The sequence below is a fragment of the Squalius cephalus genome (assembly GCF_949319135.1).
Source record: "Squalius cephalus genome assembly, chromosome: 3".
In the NCBI taxonomy this organism is placed as follows: domain Eukaryota; kingdom Metazoa; phylum Chordata; class Actinopteri; order Cypriniformes; family Leuciscidae; genus Squalius; species Squalius cephalus.
In genome coordinates, this window is record NC_137124.1 from 24489699 (window position 1) to 24514323 (window position 24625).

The 24625-nt window shown below is 39.7% G+C and overlaps 1 protein-coding gene across 1 annotated transcript; it reads right to left on the bottom strand.

Moving 5' to 3' along the window:
• Window positions 1-52: 52 nt before the first annotated feature.
• Window positions 53-24625, bottom strand: mmp2 (matrix metallopeptidase 2). The gene is made up of 13 exons (XM_079865354.1): window positions 24238-24625; window positions 23562-23788; window positions 18705-18853; window positions 17965-18093; window positions 17703-17876; window positions 17341-17514; window positions 15788-15961; window positions 15427-15582; window positions 15118-15244; window positions 10718-10854; window positions 3538-3697; window positions 2448-2557; window positions 53-1077 (listed from the first exon to the last, which is right to left on the bottom strand). The coding sequence occupies exons 1-13, from the start codon at window positions 24388-24390 to the stop codon at window positions 974-976; spliced, it is 1974 nt and encodes a 657-aa protein (XP_079721480.1). The 5' UTR covers window positions 24391-24625; the 3' UTR covers window positions 53-973.

Here is a 24625-nt window from a genome sequence, read left to right on the forward strand (position 1 = left end):
AATGCTTTCCAAAAACTAATGTTAAAATCTAAAAGTTGAATGATAAATTCCATTTAAAGGATAATTCATATTTATTTTGAGACAGTGACAAAGTGCACAAAGCATATAGAAAATAATAAAAAATAAACCATTACAAATATAAACAGATTGCATACGTCAATTCAAAAACTACAACAAAAAAATTATAATAAAAGAGTACAAATGATTATTAATCTGTATTCTCATAATACTCGCTTGACATGAGTCCATCATGCAACAAACCCTATACAGTCTTCAGGCAACCCGTGCCGTGAATCTCCCTGTACCATGAGACAAAAAACCCCAAAACAAGACTAACAAAAAAATGATGTGCTTTGACAGTTGTTTGGTCTCTGTGTTTGTACACAATTATCATGTATAAAATGTGTCCTAAAATGTGTAAAGCAGGATTTCTTTATTGGATAGTATTTACTACAAAATAAAACATGAATTAAGTCCTTAATCTTTGCATATCAGTACTAGCAAAATATTACATTTGTGCTTTTTACATACTGCCTGGATGGATTTATTTTGTGCAATTTTTTTATAAAAAAAAAAGGAGGTACATCTAACTGACACCACTGCCACATTTACATGTAAATGGGAAATGTTAGAAGTCCTCTGATGATATACATGTAGGTTATATTAAGGGGTAGGAGCTGCATTAAACCCTTTCATTATTAAAAATAGACAAGAAATATCACACGTTATGACAAAACAGCAAAAATTGCGGTCTTGTTTTCCTATGTCTGGCATGCAGAAATGGTCCAGGCAGTGAAGCTTACCAGGCCTCTCTGGTTAGCTAAGGATGGGTTATAATCAAAGAGGCTCGGACTAACCAAGAGGGGCAGAATGGTCAATTTGAGTGCTGTCGTTTGGCACGATAACGCTGGCCTTGTTTATCTAGTGATGAAGGTCATCCCAGAGTGCCAGGGGCTGAATGTTGTGCATCAGTTCAGCAGCGTAGCCAGTCCTTTTTGACCTCCCCAACTTTGACAATTTTCAGAGTGCTGTCATCCATTTTGAGATAGTGGGAGTCTTTGAAGAAGTAGCTGTGACCTGAAAACATTTAATAAGTGTAAATGTCAAAAGAAAAATGAACAGTTAAAGTTAAATGCAAATTTACTAATTTCTCTACAATAAACAAACAAACAAACAAACAAACCGTTCAAAGGTTTGGGGCTTGTAATATTTTTAAAAGATCTGTCTTATGCTCATCAAGGCTGCATTTATTTGATCAAAAATACAGTAAAACTGTAATATTGTAAAATACTACAAGTTAAAATAACTGTTTCTATTTTAATATAATTTAAAATTTTAATTAATTCCTGTGGGTGCAAAGCTGAATTTTCAGCAGCATATTATCCAGTCTTCAGTATCACATGATCATTTGGAAATCATTCTAATATTCTGATTTACTGCTGCTTAATATTTTTGTGGAAGCTATGATACATTATTTGTTCAGGATTTGTTGATGACTAAAAAGGTCAAAGGCATTTATCTGAAATAGATTTAGCCTTTAGATTTTTTTTTTTTTTTTTTTTTTTTTTTACAACATAAAAGACTTTAGTCACTTTTGACCACTTTAATGTGTCCTTGCTGAATAAAAGTATTAATTTCTTAAAAAATGGAAATTCTTAGTGACTTAGTGATAAAAAAGCATAAGACATTATAACTGATGTAAATTAAATTGTGTCTATTTAATACAGCTTGGTTAACCAATAGCTCTATGCAAGTGATCCGTTTATCTGTAAAATGTTGGAGTGTGTGGTCTAATTCACAACCTAGAGAAGTTGTTTTTGCTTAACTCAGCTCCAAACAGCCTAATTACAAACACACACACACAGAGGAACCTTTCAGACACCACACAGGCCAGCTTTATGAAGTGTGTACATGTGTTTCTGTGTATACCTGTATGAGTGTAAATGTGTGTTAGTGACAGCGGAGGAAAGAGTTGGGTGGTTGAAAAAGCATGTATGTTAAGTAAATTCCAGTAAATCTAAATGAAACCAGAGCACCTTGCGTAAAACCGTTATAAATCCTTTACCCCTCTCTTTTTTAAGATTTTCTCTCATTTAGAGTTTGTATGTGCTTTTCAGACAGTGGCTGTTACTGGAAAAACTCATAATCTTGAGCAGGGGGCAACCATATAGCTGGGTTTTTTTGTTGTTGTGGAAGGCCTAATGCCAGCAGTAATTGGGTTGGAGTTAACTGCCAAGAATTCTCCACCAGGCTCCACACACATGCACACTGACTACACTGCACAAGGGTATGAAAACAAATCAGATGTATATGTGAGGGCTATCAGAATGGGAGAGCAGAAATGATTGAGATGAAAGGTTAATTCAGGTTAGAGGTTACATTTGACTTCTCTGAGGAATACCACAGACAAAGCTGGATCTGAAACCAAGCAATTTTTAATCTCTTACCATCACTAACAAGGCTGAGGGCGGCATCTATGTCATCGGGAACAGCACTCCAAGAATCCGCAATAAGTTTAGGGAAGCCTGGATCCATCTTTTTCTTGGCTTCATTGTACCTGAGAAGTCATGGAAAAAAGAGAGCATCTACATTAGGTGTGAGCGATATGGCAAAAATATATCACAATTTTTCCCCCAGGAAAATCACGATTCATGATTATATCACGATTCTTTTTCATGTTGGTTTTACTATTTTGCAAGTGACTGCCAAACTGATTTCCCTATTTTAAAAACAAAGCCTTAAGGTAACAATATATAAAAAAAATAAAATAATGGAAGACATTTAGGCCAAAGTGGCGAAGATAAAAATCTTTGTCATTATCTGTTATTAAAAAATAAGAACAAAGATACACATTACATATACTGCCAGGGCTTGACATTAACTTTTTTGCTCACCAGTCACTGTAGCTAGTGGTTTTCCAAAGTTACTAGCCATTTTCACTGGACATTTGGCAGCAGTTTAAGAACTGACGCATGGATCCATTATACTGTTACACATGCATTTTCTTTCTCAACGGTTTACGTTCACTTAAAACATAACTGACTGTGTTTACGTGAATACTCGCCAAGACTGGCATTTTGATATTATTTTGTGTGTATTTGACTGTTAAAGTACAATAAGCAGTGAAAAAGAACTCAATTTAGTACTGAAAGGCGGCTTTATGCGTGCACACTTTGGGTGGGAGAGCAAAATCTGCAGGAATGAGTAAAATTATGCACAGGACTGGTGTCAAGCCCTGTATATAACCTTATCCTTATTATGTCAAGTATCATTTGACTATACTTTAGTGGGGAAACAAAGGCTTCACAAGAACTTTGATATGAGGAATATTCACTGAAACTTTGGAAAATTATTCCAAAGTCTGCTTTTTTCTCCAATAATTTGTAGAACTTAGGGGAAAAAACTCCCTGCATCTATTATAGGTTCTTAAAGAACCTATATCTTAAAGAATCTTAAAGTGTATTTTGGTCATTAATCACAATGAACACATACTTTATTAAGCCCACATATGTTGAGAAACATTTAAAAAAGGATTACCTCCAGAACTTGTTGCCAGCAAATAAGTAAGTCTTCTTGCTCTTGTGGAACGAGTAGGCAGCATCAATTCTATGCAAATCTGAAGGAAGACCCATGCTGGAGATCTTCTTGGGATAGTCTCTCTCCAGAGTACTGGCAGAATATACCCACATCTCATCATCTAGAAAAACAATTAAAATATTTTTAATACAAATTTTGGAGGACACACAAATAATGAAAAACGCACATGTACCATATGTTTTCACCAATTTATTTATTTTTTTTACTTTTTTTTATCAAAAATACAGTGAAAAATTGTATATTGTGAAATAGTATTACAATTTGAAATAACTTTTCTATTTTAATATATTTTAAAATGTTATCAATTATTTTGATGTCAAGTCAGAATTTTTCAGCATCATTACTCCAGTCTTCAATGTCACATGATCCTTCAGAAATCATTTTAATATGCTCAAGAAACATTTTAAATTATTAACAATGTTGAAAACAGTTGTGATGTATTTTTGTCGTAACCATGAAGCATTTTTAAGGATTCTTTAATTAAGAAAAAGTTCAAAAGAATAGCATTTATTTGAAATAAACTTTTTGGTAACATTATGAATGTGTCACTTTTGATCAATTTAATGCATCCTTGCTGAATAAATGTATTAAACTGCTTTTTAATACATTTATTCAGATGTGTATACACATGTTTTTTTGGTTTAAACCAATACAATTTTATGTTTTTATAACACTAGTAATGACATGCATGGCTAACCGACTAGACAAGAGGAACAGTAAGCTTTTTATTTCTTTTTTTTAGCTTATAAACTAAGTTAAGGTCACATTAACTTGCATTATTATAATCTTAATAGTATCAAGTGATAATATTCAAAGTTAATTTTAAACATCTTTCAGAGTTGTATAACACAACAATAACATCGCAAAGGACATCAGGTCTTGAAAGATATCATCAGGAAGCTCAAAACTTAGTTGTGTGCCAGGTTGGGAAGTTTGTGCAAGCAGTTCAGAGCTAAATTACAGAGCTACAAATTCTAATGTTAAGGTAGTAACGCTTTACAATTTGGGAGCACTAATATGCATTATTATACATGCTCTGTTAGAGCGTCCTTAGGTGGATATGTCAAGTCTGTTTTTAGTTTGGTTTCACATTAATCTTTCCATCCCTGTGTCCAAATGTCCATACTATCCAGCCTAAATAGTATGTGAGATTAAAATGAGTGTGTCCCAAAGCATAGTATGTTGAAAAGAGTATGTCAGAAGTCCCCGGATGGCCTACTGTTTTCGGTAGATTTTCAGAGTGTGAATCTGTGCACACTATTATGGCTAATACTGCCCACAACCCATTGTGCTTTGGAGGACGATTCAGTTCAGAACTACAAACATAAGTAAAAAGTGTTAAAAAAACTACAAAACATGGCAGATGTGCGCGACCGACAGTTAAGTAGAGAGGTTTAGATAAAGGCGTCTGATTGACTGATACTCAACAATTTAACTGATAAAAAATATTTCTTTAATGTTATCCGTGTTACATTTCATCTGCAACAACAATGTGAACTTTTATAAAGATCTGTTTGGCCATTAACTTTTAAATGCATAGTTATGAGGAGAGTCTCCGCATGAAAGACCCGTGACTGACAGATCAACATGCTACTGCATTTCTCTCTGATACAGTAGGAAATTAAATGAAATGTGGAGGATTTTAACTGTGACAAGATGGTTGACAGGCCAGTTTACGGTGAAAGGATGCTTGTAACTATGTGACAGAGAGCATCTGTTAAAGATGCCATTTTATGACTCTTCTGCTACACACTCAAAAATATGTACTTTTTTTCTTCACAAAAAGAGTACATACTTTTACCCCCGGTTTCACAGACAAGGCTTAAACCTAGTCACAGACTAAAATGCATGTTTGAACTGTCTTAACTGAAATCAACTTTTACTGACATATCTTAAAGGGGTCATCGGATGCAAAATTCACTTTTATATGGTGTTTGCATATAAATGTGTCTTTGCAGTGTGTGGACACAACCACCATGCAATGAAAAAAATCCATTCACTCCTTTTTTTTAATCCTCAAAAAGTCTAAACACTCAATAATCAGGCCGTTTGGATTTTCTGAGCACTATGATGTCATAGGGCTGTCACTTTACGTTCGAAAATCGATTGCACAATCGATCGGACCAACCAACACAAGTTTCGAAAACAAAAATAGGGAATCGATTTTAAAGGTCTTTTCTCGGAGCGCGTCCAGCTCGTCACGATACGCCCGCAGCGAACGCGCGTCACACAGCAACTCTGACAAACACACATAACAGCAAATTATACTTCTGCATAATGTTTCTCTTTTTGCTACAAAAATGTGAATTCTGCCGGTATTCAGACAGTCTCGTCATGCATACAGATACAGATTCGGGCTACGGTCAACAATCGCCTACGTAGGCAAAATTTGTTTGACATTTCTAACTGTAAACACAGCCATGTTGAAGACTGCAGTAATGTTTTTCATTGATGTTATGGCAGTCCACTCTGCTTATTGTTTTTCAAGAATGTTGCACTCCTGTTTGTCATTGTGCATGAAACTTCACGCCAATAAATCAACAGGAATATTGCTGACTTGTGTGCGTCTCAAGCGCCCTCTTTACATTCTTCCTAATGCCTGTTAGTTGTCCGTGGATTTGCCCATATTTGGCGTTTAAAATGGAAACGTCTTTAGACATGGAAAATCGATTTAACAATCGATTCAATAAACACTTATGTCTCAAAAATCGAACAGGATTTTTTCACAAAAGTGACAGCCCTATGTCATAATGCTCATGCTCCGCCCACAACCCTTATTAGCATATTTCTAAAGAGACATGCACCAAAACAGGTCACTGTGAACAAAGCTGTTTTTGAGGAGGTAAAAAGGGTGTTGTTTTACACAACCATTGAGGAATTTTAACCAAAGTTTATTACAAACTTTACATGAACACCCTAAAGAATCATACTAACTTGTGGAAAATGGGCATCCGATGACCACTTTAAAATATGTCATTGCCATTGTTTTGTCTCAAGATGCACACCAGTAATGTTTTTTTTTTTTTTAAGGCAGGTTTATAAAAGCTACTTACATACCCCAGTTGTACTATGGCCTAATCCTGGCTTTATCTAAGCCCCGTCTGTGAAACCAGTTGATAAACCAGAGTTTATCTTTTCATATAATGTTAATTTGTTATCTTACAGTTGAGTATTCATTTGTGATTACTTTTTAGTCAGTTATTGATACTTATTTGTGTACAAATATATTGTATTCATACAGTATTCCTTTATTTATATATTCTACAGACCACAACACAACTTGATAACATCACATAACTTTCCCTACCATCCTGATATTGTAAATGGATGTCACTTACTGCCTGACAAGTGCTATTAAAGAGAAGTTTGAAGAGGATATACTTCTCCCATGCCTGCTACTCTTACCGGAATCACTGTCCATAATTGTCCGCCTGCAGAACTGTAAATTAACAAAGGTTGCTAGAGGTGCTACTGCGCAACAATTTGATCCTTCGAGCCGGATGTGGCAACAGTAAACAGTATGGACACAGCAGTTAGCGATGCATCAGAGACAATGGATAGACCCAAGAGACAGAGTAAACTGCCTTCCCATCTGGGTGACTATGAGGTTGGCTACATACCTTCTGTGGACCCTCCTCCAACCGCTTCTTGCTTTCACAGCCAACATAAGAGCAAAATGTCCCATAGTAAAGCCAGCTCTCGTTCCAGATCCAGTTGTCATTCCATTATCTCTGCAAGCTACATCTGCACTCACAAGCAGCTAGGCAGCCATAGTGGAGGAGAAAATAAAACAGCTGCAGTACGACGATCTACTTCAACAAATGGAGGAGGACACGCTAGCAGAAATAGAGTACCAGAGACTACAAACCCAAGCTAAAGAGGCTCAAAGTTATCAGGAAGAGGCTCTCATGGCAAAGGAGGCCTTATCTAACTAGTTAGAACAACGGCGCAAGCTGGAAAAGGCAGAAACTGATCTAGAAGTGGCAAGCTGGTGAGTTCCCTGCTCAGCCAAGACACAAGTTTGACTGATCCAGAGCACTTAAGCATCACCAGACACAAATGGGCCACCATCACAGTTCCATCATGCCAGCATTTGCTTTGTTGAAATTGGCCTTAGACAATCCCCATAGTCACCATACTCACATCAGTGAGCAGTACAAATGCCAAGTGTTACTGAGCCACCTGCAGTTTGCTAGTGCTCAGCAGTTGGCTAAGGCATATATACACCACCCACAACCATACACCGCAGCCTTGCAAGCGTTGCAGGAGAAGTATGGCCAGCCCAGGCAGCTTGTGCAATCAGAATTAGGTGCTATCATGGGTGCTCCACCGCTCAGAATGGGTGATACCAGTGCCTTTGATTCATTCGCCTTATCTTTGCAATCCCTGGTGGGCATGCTGAGGACACTGGAGGGATAGTACGGATATGAGCTTATGTGGACTGTCTTCTGCGAAAGATGCCACCCGCTTACCGAGATGGCCATGGTATCCTTCAAACTGGTACAGACAGAACCTACACTCTCCCCGACTTAGCAGCTTGGTTACAAACAAAGTCACAAGCAAAGCGCATCTCGAGCTGAGCTGCTGCCATGTTTCAGTTTGACACAACAAAGTCATATGTAAAGAGTAAAGGCACTCCATATCATCGAGAGCGCTCAACACCTGTACTTCTGACATCTGAGAAAGCTGCCAAGCCCTCTGAACTGGCCCAGGCTAAAGCCATGTCCAAGCCAAAGCCCTACTGTCCACATTGCAATAACCAAGATCACTTTCTTAACTCCTGTGATAAATTCAAGAGGTTGACCACCACCCAGATCGTCACCTGGATCACAGAGTGTAAACGTTGTTGGAAATGTGTGTCGAAATCGAAAGTGACCCTATAAAGTCTGCAAAGAACTGCACCTTACTGTCCTACATGACTCTGTCAACGATACTTCAAGAGTGGTGCTTATGATGAGTTTGCCATCCACACAAATCTATCTTGACAGACCCAAACGCTCACAGAAAGTTATGCTTGAGGTTGTCAAAGTCCTCTTGCACAGTGGTGGCCAAACAATGGAAGCCCATGCTGTTCAAGATGACGGCTCTGAAAGAACCATCGTCTATCCTGCAATAATACAACAGCTTGGGCTGAATGGAGCTCCAGAGGTTCTTCTTTACAGACAATCCAACAAGGTCATACCAAACTTGAAGGGTCCAGTAACCTTGGAGGTTTCTCCCATCCCCAAACCCAGAGAGAGGTATGTCATTTGTAATGCTTTTACTGCCCCCAGTGGCAGCACTCCAGAAAGCATATCGCCACCTGAAAGTTCTATCCTAACAGCCTGTAGACAAAGTCAAAACCTTACTCCTCATAGGGTCTGATGTGCCACATCTCCTGACTCCTATACAGCCAGTGCGTAGAGGAGCTGAAGGTGGCCCCGTTGCCATATGTACCAAGCTCGGTTGGGTATTGCAATGCCCAATGTGTCCGATTCAGCCCCCTAAAGGCCAGCAACAATGCCTGCATATTATGACAGCCCCAACATGTGACGAGCTGTATCAACATGTGCAGCGCTTGTGGCAAATTGATACCTTGCCATACAATGAAAAGCTGATCACAAGATCAAAGCAATACCAACAATCCTATAACCTCTTGCAGTCTGCTACGGTCAGAGTAGAAGTAAATGGTGTCCAACGATATGCTACCCCGCTACAAAGGCGTACTCCTATCTCCTTGCTCTATGCAGGCAAAAAGGCTGTGCTCCCCAGTCTCAGAAACATTAAAAGGAAACTGGCCAAGAATCCTGAGCAAGCTCAAACCTATTGCTCTGAAATTCGAAAGCTTGAATCTGAAGGCTACATTGCCAATATAACACCAGAGGAGGAAGACAAGTCCACAGAGTCTTGGTTCATTCACCACATGGTGCATCATAATGGGAAGGACCGAATAGTCTTCAACTGTTCCTTCCAGTACCATGGGCAAAACTTAAATTAACAACTCCTTCCGGGGCTAACACTGGGACCATCTTTGCTAGGTGTCATACTGAGGTTCAGACAACATAGAGTTGCAGTGAGTGGCGACATAAAAGTTATATTCCACCAAGTACATTTGTTACCCGGTGACAAGTCGGTGCTGCGATTCATCTGGATGAACATGGATAGGGAAGCTCACCCAGACCTCTACGAGTGGCAGGTACTTCCCTTTGGTACGACCTGCAGCCCGTGCTGCACCATTTATGCCCTTCGGTTTCATGCCAAGGAACACCAAGACACCATGGCTGGCTTAGCTGACATTGTGGAGAACTCATTCTACGTCGACAACTGTCTTCACAGTACTCCCGACCAAGGTGAGGCCAGAGCGATAATAAATGGGTTGCATCAGTCTTTGCTAAAGGGAGGCTTCGAGATCAGACAATGCGTGTGCAATATACCATCAGTTCTCAGACACCTTCCATCGGAAGCCAGATCAACTAGTAGCGAGTGCTGGTTGTCTCAGAATAGCACTGCCATGCAAGAACCTACTCTCGGCCTACAATGGAATTGCCTCGATGACACCCTTGGGTATAAGAACCGCATAGCAGTGCCTGTTCAGCCCACCATGAGGAATCTGTACAAGACTTTGGCAAGCCAATTCGACCCCTTATGGGTTTTATAATCCCATTCACCATGAGGGCTAAGACTCTTATCCAGGATCTCTGGAAACACAACCTTAACTGGGATGACCCTATCAAACACCTACATCTGCGTGAGAAATGGTCCATGTGGGTTGCAGAGCTTTCCAGTATCACCAGACTACAATTCCCTCTTATGTGCCTGGCAGTGCTGACACTCCTTCTACTGTTCGGGAGTTACGTGTCTTTTGTGGCGCTTCGGAGAGGGTATATGGTTCCGTGGCCTACCTTCGGATCACAGACGAGAGTGAGAAAGTCCATGTCACCTTTGTCCTAGCTCTATCTAGAGTGGCTCCTCGTAAATGTCTATCTATGCCCCACTTAGAGTAGTCCAGTATTCACCACCATTAATTTGCCCTGCTGGTAGTCATAAATATAGCGGATGAGTCTTAAAGTCACATGACTGTATGTGTCACCTGGTTCTTTTATTCTGCCTTTAGGAAACAAGTGTGCATATTCTGCATTACCTGCAAAGAAGACAGTCTTCTCCTCCAGAGGATTCTCATAAGCTGCATCAATCTTCTCTGGAAGTTCACTCCAGAATGTAGCCACCAGCATGGGGCCTGTCGGCTTCCTTCTGACATCAGCCGACCTGAAGAGGAATCTGTAACAGGAGAGTTTAGAGTTAGACAAAGAAGAGAAAGAAAAAGAAAATGGCAACACTATATTTGTGCACATAAAAAAAAAGGTAAAAAGAAAAAGAGAAAATGAGGGAGAGAAGGGAGAATAAATGAGAACGAGATAAGCAAGTAAGATGGAAAGAAGAGCCTGTGCCACACTCTAGCTACAATGAGGTGATTCACTGAGCAGATGTTTCCTATTATGTTTGAAGAGTTAAGAGGCAGTTGGACATGTCCAAACTTTCCTGCTGCCCCAGAATAAACCACAAAAACAATACCAACCAACCCTGAACTCTTTCCACTGACCTATTTTTCAAAAGGCCAAAACATTTCAGCCCCAGAGGAGAAGACAGAGAACTCAGAGACTACAGCTCAATAGAGTGAAGTGCAGCTTCTATGAGAAGCACACAGCTGTCTGGCAGCAATTATTTTACAGTATGTTAAACTTATGTAACTTTTGTTTTGGTTGTGCTTCAGCTCTGCGTGACTGTGCAAATGAAAATAGCGATCCTACAGCTCATAACTATTAGGTTTAATTCACTATTATGTTTAAAATCTAAAGAAAAGTTTGGATGTAAAGGATCTCAAGCTGACTAGCTGAAGACATTACAGTAGATATACTCATTAATTGAAATGGTACTTCCTTGAAAATAAATTCCAGCAGAGCTCTGTAAGAACCATAATGAAATGACCCTTCCCAATAGATAATGCTTTACAATGAATTCTGTTAGAGACCTACATATGGCAATTTATCTGTTCGATAAAATACCTTCCTCACTTGTGTCGCTTTTACATAACAAATCCCTCAGTTCTCGTCATCTCCGAAAAGCCAATGCCAATGTTGATTCTCATTTTATTACGAGCTCTGTCGCATTCTCTTTTGCCAACAGACTCTCCTCTGTTTGCCTTTTTTAAGACAGGTGATTCCCCGTGGGTTCCAGAGCAGTTCCCTGTCAACCTTTCTCGCTCGTCGTGACAACTAACCTATGCCACTCCCATATGCGTCAGAGTAGCCGGAGCAACCTTTCTCTATTTACGGATATGACGAGACACGCACAGATGACACAATCATCCCGCTTTGTCTAAAATATATACTTATAACGGGCTTACCATAGTGAATCAGGGTAAGACAAAAACACGTTTGGGACTCATTGTTTGAATTGCACATAGGGCCCTATCATACACCCGCCACAATGCAGCACCGAGCGCGACGCAACAGTTTTTTTGCTAGTTTCAGTCCGACACAGTTACTTTTTCACGTCCTGTTGTTTAAATAGCAAATGCATTTGCGCCCATTTGTGCGGCCATTTGTGCGCCCATGGGCGTGCTGGTCTGAAAACGAGTTATGTTCAGGTGCATTATTGGCGCGCTGCTATTTTGAGGCAACTGAAAAAGACTGCAAAATTTTTAAAGAGCGCGTTAGTAATGTGCGGGGTCCACAACGCGCGTCCACTCTGCTTATTACACACACAGGGACGCACAGCAGCACACAAACATGCCAAATATTAAAAATAAAAAGATTACAATGTAAAAGATTAATATTGTGTACATAGAGATATGATGGAATCCGGCTTGTCCCGTAGATGGTCTGCTTGCACGCTTTAACCTCGTGCACGAGCAGATCCGTTTGCGCTCTGGAGACGCGTTCAGTTTTCCCGCTTGAAAAAAGCAATCTGCCATGGCGCAAGCGCAACTGGCTTTTAAAGGGGATGGGAGATGAGACTCTGGTTGGTTTATTTCACGTTATGCCCAAAACACACCCATCACTCATTAAGAGAATAGTGACAACCCTTTTAGACCATGCGCCGTGCACGCCGACCATTTTTCCCGTCGTTAAACTAGCAAAAGTGGATTTCGGACACATCCTAAGTGAACTTGCTCCTTGCACTTTAGACCATGCACTTAGATCGTTAAAATAAGGCCCATAGTGCAACTTTAAGATCACAGAACTAGAGTTAAACTGTAATCTAACATTTTGCCCCAAAGCTTCACTTCTTCAGCTGCGAAAACTTCTGAACATCCCTCCCTTCTCTGTCTATGCAATTAAACATGTTATAACAGAACACTCTTGTAGTTAAAACACTAGTTGAGTTCAGCTCTTGTTTAAAGCTGTCCTATGAACGAAACAATATGAGACAAAGAATTAATTTTACCAAATGCCTCAGATGTGGCTCATAAATCTGAGCCAAAGATTAGATAAAATAAAGACTTTCTGGTGCAGCTGAATAAACAAAACATTAGTGAACCTTTTGGGGGTGCGCTCTCTGGCCTTACTCTCTTCTCTCTTTTCCTCCCTCTTTCTTTGTTGAATGGCTTAAACAGATGTCACATTTATCCAGCTGGGTGAATATCTGAGATCTCAAGTCATCTTGCCCACACAGTAAAGTGAGACTTTCAGCTCCAGGGATCCTCAGATTCACAGAATTACCCTAAATTTGATCATAACTCTATGATAATGACATTTCCACTGCTGAACTGTTTGACTCCTAGCTTGCACAGACATATTCATCAGCAAAAATATGGAGAGAGGTTCAGACATTTGGGGAAGATTGACTTTTAGGCCGAACTCCCATAGGCGGAAACCAACAGAAATCCCAAAATACAATACTATATCAATAATTGGATTGTGTATTTTACTATGAATGAGACTTTTACTTTTTTAATAGCATTTAGCATTTATTTTTATAAATTCAGAAGACTTAAAATTCAAATAATAATTAATATAACAATAAACTCATTTAGATACTATTTATTTAAAATAAATACACAAACAAATAAACAAAATACTTTTGGATAAAATCCTTTGGTAAAATTAATAAATGTAAACATTGTGAAATGAGGAAAAAATATTGAGAATATAACATTTTTCCCTCATCTCCAATTACTGCCTTAGAAAGAAATAGGACTGTAAAGATAACGGAAACTCATTTGTATATATAGTGTATAACTGTATTTTATACATGTTTTATGCATAGAAGATACATAAAGGGTTCTTTAATGAATTATAATAATCAAATGAAATCTTTATCTTTATTTAGATTTATGGAATGAACATGATCTGGATCCTTTGGATTTGTTTTTCAGGATCTTGCTTAGAGGCAATAAGAGCCCACTGAGTTCTATACAGACATACACTCATACCCATACTATGTGTGTGTGGTCCTGTGATCTCTGTGAATGCATAGCAGGCAGCTTTAAAACTGGAGTTGTGCGTAGGATAGTGGGTGGCTCTTTTTCGTTCCAGAGGTCCTGATCCATGAGCATGTTAATGAAAATCTTTGACAGCACTCTTTATATTCTCCATATATTTGCTTTGGACACCCCTCCAAAATGTTATAATTTATGATGCTTACCTCTGATTATCTGAGTAGTAAGTGTAGAGAATGAATCGAAAAGTTATAAATTAGCTTTAAAGCAAATCAAACAGTAAATGATACTTAATGCATGTAATACTAACATGTGTGTGAATTTATTTAGGTTGTTTCTTAGGCACACACACATTAAAAGGGTTAACCCAAGAAACGTAAATGCTGTTTAAATACTGTTAAATACTTGTCAAGTTTTAAGTCTCCTAAAGAACAACAATTAAAATAAAGTCTGTACACATGTCTGTAGTCAGCAATATGGAAACTGTCATGATCATGTAATACATTAAAGTAGTCAGCAATTTTAGGATATGATGATATGGTAGGACCCATGATATGGTAACGTTTGTGCTGAGGTATTTTGATTTTGGGATGTGGGATCAGATCTGTGGACTTTCCCTTTTCTATCCAGTCTCACCACCACCACCACACTTACTTTGTTTGAATTCTGAACTAACAATGTGGCTAAAGCATCAGCATGATTATTCTCCTGTTTAAATCGTCATCCTGTTATTCCAACCACTATAAAGAAATTACTATCCTATCCATAATGATTATAAAAAGATATGCTGAAGTTTTTTTAATAGGCAGATAAACTGGGTCATGAAGTTTTCTCCAGATGGCCATGGGGCCATTTCCTGTGCATGCAAGTAGAAAGATTTTGAAACCACTGAAAACAGATGAATTGAGCATTCCTTGCCAAATGAAACGCTCAAATGAAATAACTGCTACCCACAGTTGTGTGCCTGGTATTTGCTGCCGTGAATCATGATGTTCTCTTTGATTCGTCTTTGAATGTGCTTTCCTTGTTATTTTCTGTTTAGGTTAATGTGAAAATTCTATTCAAGAGTCTCTTTGAATTGGGTGTACTTAATTAATTACCTGTCCTTAAAGAAGAAGATCTCTCCTCTGATTTGGGCTACGGCATCAAATATGATGTTTTCATTACATACATCCATTGGCGTGACCGGTGGGATGTGAGGGGGCAATGGTTTGTCTGTTGGCTCGCCTGTACAGAGAGAAGTGTTAAGATGAATAAAGAAGACAAAGATAATCTTTCAAATTCGATTATAACTATCACAAAATCAGAAGAAAATGTATTATGAACATTATGCAAGTAATAAAATACATTAAACAAATGATTAGTTGCAGCTGATCATATGATTATCATCTTCAACACTTGCCACTCACCATAGAGCTCCTGGATGCCTTTAACGTCATCATTAGACAAACTTAAGGTTTTGGTGAATGTGTAGATAGGAGCCATGAGAGCTCCAGGGTCCTCAGAGTGCTCCAAACCCAGGGCATGACCAAACTCATGGGCCGCCACCAGGAATAGACTGTAGCCTGAGAAAAAAAAGAGAGAGATTTATTAATCTGGCCATAAAAAGTATAGCATCACAACATGACTCAGTAAGCCATAGAAAAGAAAGAGACAGAGGCAGGAAGTGACTGGGTGTGAGAGCAAAAAATTACGTTTTTCTTTGTGCCTTCGAGCTAGACATTATATAAACAATGACACACAAGGATCAAAAAAATATCTCAATGCCACCTTGGTCAGGACAGAAACCCCACTTGCGGTCGTCATCAAAGCTTTTGGTCACGGCGCACCACATCTTCCCATCACTGCGTCCCGACGTGGTGCAGGAGTCGTATGTGTTGCCCAGAAATTTAAAGGGGAAGACACAGGGTGCACCTTCTGAATTTCCTCCGACTGTTGACATTGCTGTGTCATTAAAATAAATACAAAATATGGAGGGTTTAAAATGTATGATTCACAATTGATTTTAAGCATTCTAAACATTTAAAAAGAGCCAGAGTTTGTGACAGCTCTTGATTAGAACTAACTAACTAACTAACTAAATAAATAAATAAATAAAAACATTGCTGAACAACAACAACTGAGATAATAAGACAGGGCAAAATAAGCATATAACTATTGCCATTAAGTATGTATCTGTTTTTCAAATATGATGTCACAAGCTATAACACAAGCTGCAACTAGTGGTAAACCCACATATTAGATCATGGCTTTTGAACCTAAAGAAAAACTACAGGACTGGAGCTTAGAGAAGCATTAGGGAGGAGTCCGTCTCAATTACACAGACTCAACAGTCTGAATCACACTGACTTAACAGACTCAAAATGAAGGTCACACCAGTTTCATGGCATAAACAGAGCTGTGTTTTGTTAAAGTTCAGCTAAAGTATGGGACTGTGGTCCAAAGCTCCAATTTAAAGTGATGGCTTGCATCACACTGGACTTGTTTTTCTGACTCTTTTATTCAGCGCACACACTTATATACAAAAAGGAAGAGAGGGCTGCATTCCCAGGGAATTACAACCAGATGAGGATTTCTGTGGTTCTGGCTTGCTTATGCCAGATCAGTAACACAATGGAAAATATCCCGTAATAAGAAGAGAAACTTTTAGTCTTCTGGAAACTAAAGAGACTGACCTTAAAAACCAAATACATAAACCGATACATCGCTGATTTGAAGTCTCTGCAATATTATTGTGTGTCCACTTGGATGAATGGTGAAACATCTTGAGCAACATCTAAACATCTGTTGTTTTACATAAGTGTTTTTCCTTGCCACTGTCCCATTTGGCTTGCTTGCTGTGAGGTTTGTAAGGCACTATTCTTTGTAAAGCTGTTTGGAAGAGTATCCATTACGAAATTGAATTGTACATTCCACATTTAATTGAACAGAAACAAACAACCTGACTAGAACATATGACATGGGCAACTATAAATCTTCACACGTATACAGTGTCAACTACTTTACTGACATAACATACACTACCGTTCAGTAAGTTTTTAAAAATGTTTTTGAACCAAGTTTGCATTTATTTGACCATCCATACAGTAAAAACAGTAACATTGTGAAATAATATTGCAATTTAACATAACCATTGTATTTTAATGCAATAAAATGTTATTTATTTCTGTGATGAAAAGTATTAATTTCTTTAAAAAAAACAACAACAAAAAAATACATACAGACCCCCAAACTTTTGAACGGTAGAGTAAGTTAGATTTATTTTTGTTTTTCAAAGAAATGAAAATTAATATTGCTCAGGATTTCGAAACTTATAGACTGACCTGTCTCAGGACAGAATCCATAAGACTTGTCACGGTCATAATCTTCAGTGGTGGCACACCAACGGTACCCATCATCCCTGCCTGAGGTGGTGCAGCTATCATATTTATCTCCCTGGAAAGTGAATGGGAACTTACAAGGTGCTCCATCTGCATTTCCACCCAAGGTGAACAAGACTGCAACACAGGAAGGAACACAATACTCAAGGAGTCAGTGATTGGAACATACAGTATTACAGTCATGATATGTGTCATTTCTTCCCCAAATTATATCTGAGCAGTAACTGCCTGAACTTTGCATCACTTTCGATGGGAACAGTCTCAAATTTTACTGTAACGTAAAACTTAGCACAAAAGGTACTCACGCTCATGAGGACAGAAGCCATACTTTCCATCTTCATCAAAGTTGTATGTGGTAGAGCACCAAAGGAACCCATCATCTCGACCCTGAGAGGTGCAGCTGGTGTACTCTTTATCCATGAACAAGAATGGAAACTTACAAAACTCCCCCTCAGCATTACCGTACTTCACCTTTACCACTACATCAAGAGGGAGAGAGAGGAAAGAGCTCATTATTCTTATGACATTTGATGAACAAATTCAGTAATTTTCTTTCAATTGAGATACCTTGTCCTTCTCCTAATGTCCACAGCTCATCATCATCAAAGTGAGAATCTCCTCCAATACCAGGCCCAGGGGCGAAGGCATGAGCCAGCAGACCATCCTTCCCATCAAATGGGTAACCATCACCATGTTCTAAAGAAAATGCAACACATTTAAAAGGTTAGTTCACCTCCCCACACACCACTAAAAAAGACTACATTTAATCTGTTCATCAAATACAGCGATCGTGTCTCTTCAGAAAATTAGTTTTACAACAGTGTCAGTGGAGGGACAGAAATCTTGTTTTTGAAGATGAAAGAAATACTTATGGGTTTGGAACGACATGAGGGTGAGTAAATGATGACAGAATTTCCATTTTGGGTAAACTAACCCTTTAACTCAGATACCGGTTTAAATCCAATACACCAGGGTTAGTAATAAGAGTCTCAAGTTTAATTTTCTTGAGATTTTGTCCACAATTTGTCATTTACAGCCTGCTCAGAAAACATTTATAATGTGACGATTTTCATACTGCTGGTCTTTATTAGTAATTGCCTTGTGCAGTCATGACAGCATTTCCAAAGACCACAATGTAAATCAATCTCCGTTCTAAGAAGCTTTATACTAAAGATTTTCCAGAGTGACTGTGGTTAGTATGTGACTTAGTATTTAAAAAATGTAAGAGCTTTCAATCCTGTGTGATTAAGGAGAAAATTCCCACCACAGTAGTTTAGAAACTTTTATACAGAAGCTTTCTGGAATACCATTTCGGCCAAAGTTAATCATGATGTCAGCTTCTCCATCCATGATCCTGGTGAAGTTCAGAGGTGTGACATCACTCCAGACTTTAAATGCACGATAGAAAGCATCATCAATTGTTTCCTCGTCCAGATCCGGGGTGTGCCCTAAGATCCTGTAGAAGAAGAAAACAATATAGTCTTCTTTTTTAACTATACTCCCAATTGATTATTCCATATTTTCTAGAAATACATATATATTTAATCATCTATATGTAATTATCATTGCCCATTTATGTAATATTTGAATATCTCGAAATTATTTATTTACAGAACTAATTATCATATTATTATTATAGTAGGTCTGCATGTACTGCATTTGCCTTTTGTCCTCAGAGTGGCTCAAGAATGCATCAGGTTATAAGACCAGACAAAAACTATCAGAAGTTTTGTCGTGTACACAATGGCATTGTCAAACTCAATTGAGTATTATATGCGGTAAACCTTTGGATGCACGGAGAGAAATGTTTCCTATGCTTATTTTTTTCCCCATTATAAAATAGATATATCTTTCTTCATCACAAAGAAACATGAGGATGCTGAGGATCCAACCATTAGTGCCAGCTCAATCCAATAATCATCAAGCTATTACAGATCACTCACACACAGCGATCAAGCTGGTTACATTGATCACCCGCTGGTTTGCAGCATGGTCTGCTTTCTCTCTTAAGGAGAGAGGCCGAATTTGCTCCGCTTCAAACCAAAACCAGGACTGTCAAATCCAAACCTGTTCTGGCATTACAAGGCAGCTTGAAATGGTCCATACAGAAAAATGGAGCAACATCATACAAATCTGGGAAGTGCAAAAAAAATAAAAAAAATAAAAAGGCTAAAAATCATTAGGAGAGTCTTCAAAGCTCCGATAGTCCCAGAACAGCATGGGGCGAAACACAGTTATGCTGACCACCCTGAAAGACACTGGCACTGACAGAAAGCCATTTAAATTGTACAATGACAATAAGGAATCTTCCACGCAGCCTTCATAAAAATAAAATAAAATCAAAAAATCAACAAGAGCACAAGGCAGAACTCTTGCCATAGGTTGAATATTTAAATTAACTTCATGAAACAATTAATGTTATTTGGAGGTGCACACTTATCAAAGCAACTAGCAAATGCTAACTGTGTTCATGGCGATTATCTCAAACATATTCAGTACTAAAATTATGCTATTTTCTAGTGCCAAACCACGGCACAATATACAAGGACACTACAGCAACTTGCAAAATAGTGCAGCTATGGACCTTAGTCAGAGTAGGCCTTGTTTAATTTTACATGAATGAAAAGAAAGCTGTAAGGGATAGAAATACAGTCTGTTCAGCTGATGAAACACTGAAAATATATGTTCTTCCAAAAAAATTCCAGTGGACAAAAATAAAATAAAATAAAATAAAACCTCTGGAAACCATGAGATGTGAAATTTAGGCATGACCTTAATACAGCACAACATGTTGAACACTGACATACTGAAGGGAATATCCAGAGTTTTGAAACTGAAAACGTAACGTAACCTTGGTTCCCTGAGAGTAAGGGAACGAGTATTGCGTAGCTAAACGCTATGGGAAAACTCCTTTTCTTGAGAATATTGAGGCCTTTATTTTAAATGGTAAATATAGCGCTTTCACAGACCTATGGCCACCAAAGCGCTTTACATATAGCCTCATATTCACACACTCATTCATACACCAAGGGCAGTGTCCGCCATGCAAGGCGCCATCCAGCTCGTCGGGAGCAGCTGGGGTTAGATGTCTTGCTTATGGACACCTCGACACTTGGTCAGGTGGAACCGGGGATTGAACCACCAACCTTCCGGTTTGTAGACAACCTACATGAACCACTGTCGCCCTAAAAAGCACCCTTAAAGCACAGTGCAGCTACACAGCGAACACAGAGCAGAGCAGACTAGCACGCTCATTGGCTGTGCTGCGGGAACTGCATGAACCTATGGCCATTTCGCCATAGGAATCAGGTTTAAATCGCCTGAAGCTACAGCACCTGTACCAAGCGTAATAGCACAGCAGGGTACACAATATTTGTTCCCTTACTCTCAGGGAACCGAGGTTACGTTAGTAACCGAGTATGTTCCCTTTCGAGAAAGGTCTCTCGTATAGCTATACTCTATGGGAACCCATTTTAAAATGCTGTGCTATCAGCTTAACACTTCGCCCTTAACTATCACCTAGGGCTCGAAGCCCGAGGTTAATAGTAGAGCTTAAGTCAAATCCAATGGGGGCCGGACATGTCGGGCCCCACAGGGGGGTAATAAAAAGGCTTGGGCTCAAGGCCTTTATACAGAAAGAACTTGAGCCTGCAGAGCAGGAACCTCTAAGTTATAAAATCTTACGAATGTGGACGACGAGGACCAGCCGGCCTCCGCACAGATGTCTTCAATTGGTATACCACTGGACCAGGCCCAAGATGAGGCTATGCCTCTCGTGGAATGAGCTCTAACGCCAATGGGGCAAGGAAGACCCATAGAAGCGCAGGCTATCCATATAGCATCTACTATCCATCGTGATAGTCTCTGCTTGGTGACCGGCCCCCGAAGCATATGAAGAGCTGTTCTGACTGTCTGAATGTGGCAGAGCGCTCTAAACAGACTCTAAGGGCCCTAAAAGGGCAGAGTAGAGACACATCTCTATCTTCTTCCGAAGGGAGTAGAGCTGATAGAGAAATGACCTGAGCTCTGAACGGAGTTCTGCCTTCTGAGGCGAAGAGGTCGACCTCTGCCTTGCCGAAAATACTCAAGATCAGCTGAACCGTCAGGGGGTGAAGAGACAATTCCCCCGGGGAGACGTTGTCTCTGGATAGCATATCCGCACCCTGGTTCAGAATGCCTGCACATGTGCCGCTCTCAGTGAGTGCAGGTTGGTGTGTGCACATAAGAGGAGGAATTTGGCCATGGTGTGCAGATTGTTTGACCTGAGACCACTCTGGTGATTTATATAGGATACCACTGACATATTGTCCGTCCGGACCCAGACGTGGTGCCCCGCCAGGTTTGGGAGGAAGGCTTTTAAGGCCAGAAAAAACGCTCTCATTTCGAGGCAGCTGATATGTAAGCGCCTTTCCGGGCTCGACCAGAGGCCGGAAACGGGCCTGCCTTTGAGAAGGGCTCCCCAACCTAGGTTGGAGGTGTCTGTTGAAATCACCTTCCTCCTCGAGACCACTCCAATGTTCACGCCCGATTAGTACCAGTCGGCTACCTTCCAAGGAGCCAGAGCTCTGATAAAGCCGTGGTTCACTTTGATGTGCAAGTGGCCTGAACACCACGCATGAACCGGTACTCGGGGCTTTAGCCAGTGCTCCAGGGGACGCATGTCTAGCCAATCAAACTGGCCATTCTCCTTCCAATAGCCTGTCAATGGTGGAGAGCGTTGCAGAGGTGGATGTTCTCAGGCGGGCCCAGTAGGGGGCGTGCCATGATTTAGTCAGCCTGACGTGTACATCTGGCGCTGGTCATGCAGAGGGGCTCTGCATGAAGCACAATCCGAACGCAGCATTTGAAACAACGCAGGTGTTTTGAAATTTGCTCTTTTAACAGCGTGTCGTGGCGGCGAACACACTGTAATCGCTCGTTCCGCTGCTGGGGCTCGTCGAGGGCGAAGGCTTCTTAGCAGGAGAAAACAGCGAAGTGAAGAGTTCGCTGAAGGAGATTAAATCTGATTCCTATGGCGAAATGGCCCGCTTATATAGCCAGAAGCCACGCCCATTCTGGCAGGCTTCAGCACGTGCGAGGCGTGAAGCACCATGATTGGTTTGCGCACGTCGCCCGCTTCGCCATAGGTTCGTGCAGTTCCCGCAGCACAGCCAATGAGCGCGCTAGTCAGCTCTGCTCTGTGCTCGCTGTGCAGCTGCACTGCGTTTTAAAATAAAGGCTTCAATAATCTCGAGAAAAGGAGTTTTCCCATAGCGTATAGCTACGCAATACGAGAGACCGTTTTCGAAAGGGAACCAACTGTAACAGAGTCAGAGTTTATTACAGTGTTTACAAGTAGGTTGTATGTAACGGTTCACATAACGTATAGAACGGCAAACCATTAAGCAATGATGTAATGTCTGTGATGCAATTTTTATTACAATTATTATTGACATTAGTTGTGTTGCTTAATATTAATTATTGCTTATAGTTAAACTCAGCCTCTAAATAAATTTCTCTAAAGATGGTGACAAAGGCTCAAAATACTAAATCTAAATATCTGTTAAATTAGCTGATGCTGACAGAAAATCTAAATCTGAACCCTTTCTTCCATAAATCTCCATACAGGGCTAGCATTTTTTTTACAGGTAGAACAACATAGTTGTTGTCATGACTCGTTAAACAGAAACACTGTCAGGACATGTAGGCCAGTAAATATCCTCAAGATCCTAACTCAGTCCTTCTTTTTGTTACAATGAACTGTTGACCACTTGTATTATTTCTGATTACTTGCCAATTCCTTCATTGATAGCAAGTATTCAAGCAAAGGCCAAACTTTTCTCTCATTACCTGTAGTCAGCACAACTTTATAACCAAATAAATTTAGATTTGTTGTTCCACCTCCAACATAGCCACAAAGGTCCCGCTGGGAACATTCTTGAAAGATATGTTGATTTTGCTCTCTGTATTTTTGACTGCTTCCTGACTCACAAAAAAATATTCCTTACTGTGCAAAAATGGTTTCTTTTTACAATCTTTTTAGTTAGCACTCTCACGCGGACTCTCATGCGAATACACATTGAATAACTGGTCTTGAAAGAATTGTGATTTTTTTTTTTTAAAGGGTTAGAGTGACTGACAAACAGTGGGGGGCATTTGCTCAGCACTATCTGAAGTAAACACACCTGTAAGTAATGTTTTTCTGTCCCCACTTGGGCTTCCTGTGAAAGAAATTGTAATTGGCCACATCAGGAACTCCACATCGTGGTTTCTTCATGATCTCTACTGTCTTCTGATCAATATCCCCTGTCTCTGGTAAAGCAAAAAACTTCTGCATCTTCTTCAGTGTGTCCTTCAACACCATCAGATTACACCTGTCTTTTGGGCAGCCATAGAACTTATTTAAGTAGTGCTGTGAAAAAGTCGAAGGAGGGTACAATGAAAGATGGGAGAGAGAGAGAGAGAGAGAGAGAGAGAGAGAGAGAGAGAGAGAGAGAGAGAGAGAGAGAGAGAGAGTCAACTTAACTGGAATTGTTTACCACATTTTCCAACTACCATGTCAACCTATGTTCTTGTGTTTTATATTTTCCACATATTCCAACAGTACAAAATGCTAAAAGTTAAATACCGCACAAATACTTCATATAATACAATTGTGTAAATATTAGTAAAGTTCTAAGGGAAAATTACAAACAAACAAAAAAAAAATTAATATCATATTTAAATTGTAAATCTTTTAGTTGTTTCTTTTGTTAAGGAAAATTATTGTATAGGCCTGTCCGTAACAAATAATAAACTTCAGCTACTGCTAACGAAATTCTAACTCCTTTAATTATTGCAGTGAAGCAAAAGTACACTCACCAGGGCCACTTCTTTGTCCGTGTGAGAAGTATCATCGCCTGGGAACTTTATGATGGGTGAGGGCGCAGCAAAAGTTAGCAGGGAAGCAAGAAACTGCACGAGGAAAACTTTAAGGACAATATGCCTACAGCTGAAAAACTTAAAGCACGTCATTTTGGTCCGGTTCCTTGGTGTCCTTTTGTTGAAAATAAGGTGGCGAACAGGACTTTACGACGTGTTCTCCAAGCTCCACGTTTCTCCGACTGCACTGCAAATTTTCTTTCTTTTCCTCAGCGACACATCCTGCTTTCGTGGTCTGTGGAATAGGTTCTGCTTGCACACGCACTTTTCTGATGCTGGGACTTGAGCTAGGACTGCGCAGCCTCCAGATCCAAGAATTTGGTAGAGC

Bases quoted from the DNA above. Each gene is read 5' to 3' on its own strand.
- mmp2 (XM_079865354.1), bottom strand. From the start codon at position 24,390: ATGACGTGCTTTAAGTTTTTCAGCTGTAGGCATATTGTCCTTAAAGTT. The intron at 15,962-17,340 runs GTCAGTCTATAA...TTAATGACACAG, and splicing joins TGGATTCTGTCCTGAGACAG to CAATGTCAACAGTCGGAGGA. The intron at 15,245-15,426 runs GTGAGTGGCAAG...CTCTCTGTACAG, and splicing joins AGGCATCCAGGAGCTCTATG to GCGAGCCAACAGACAAACCA.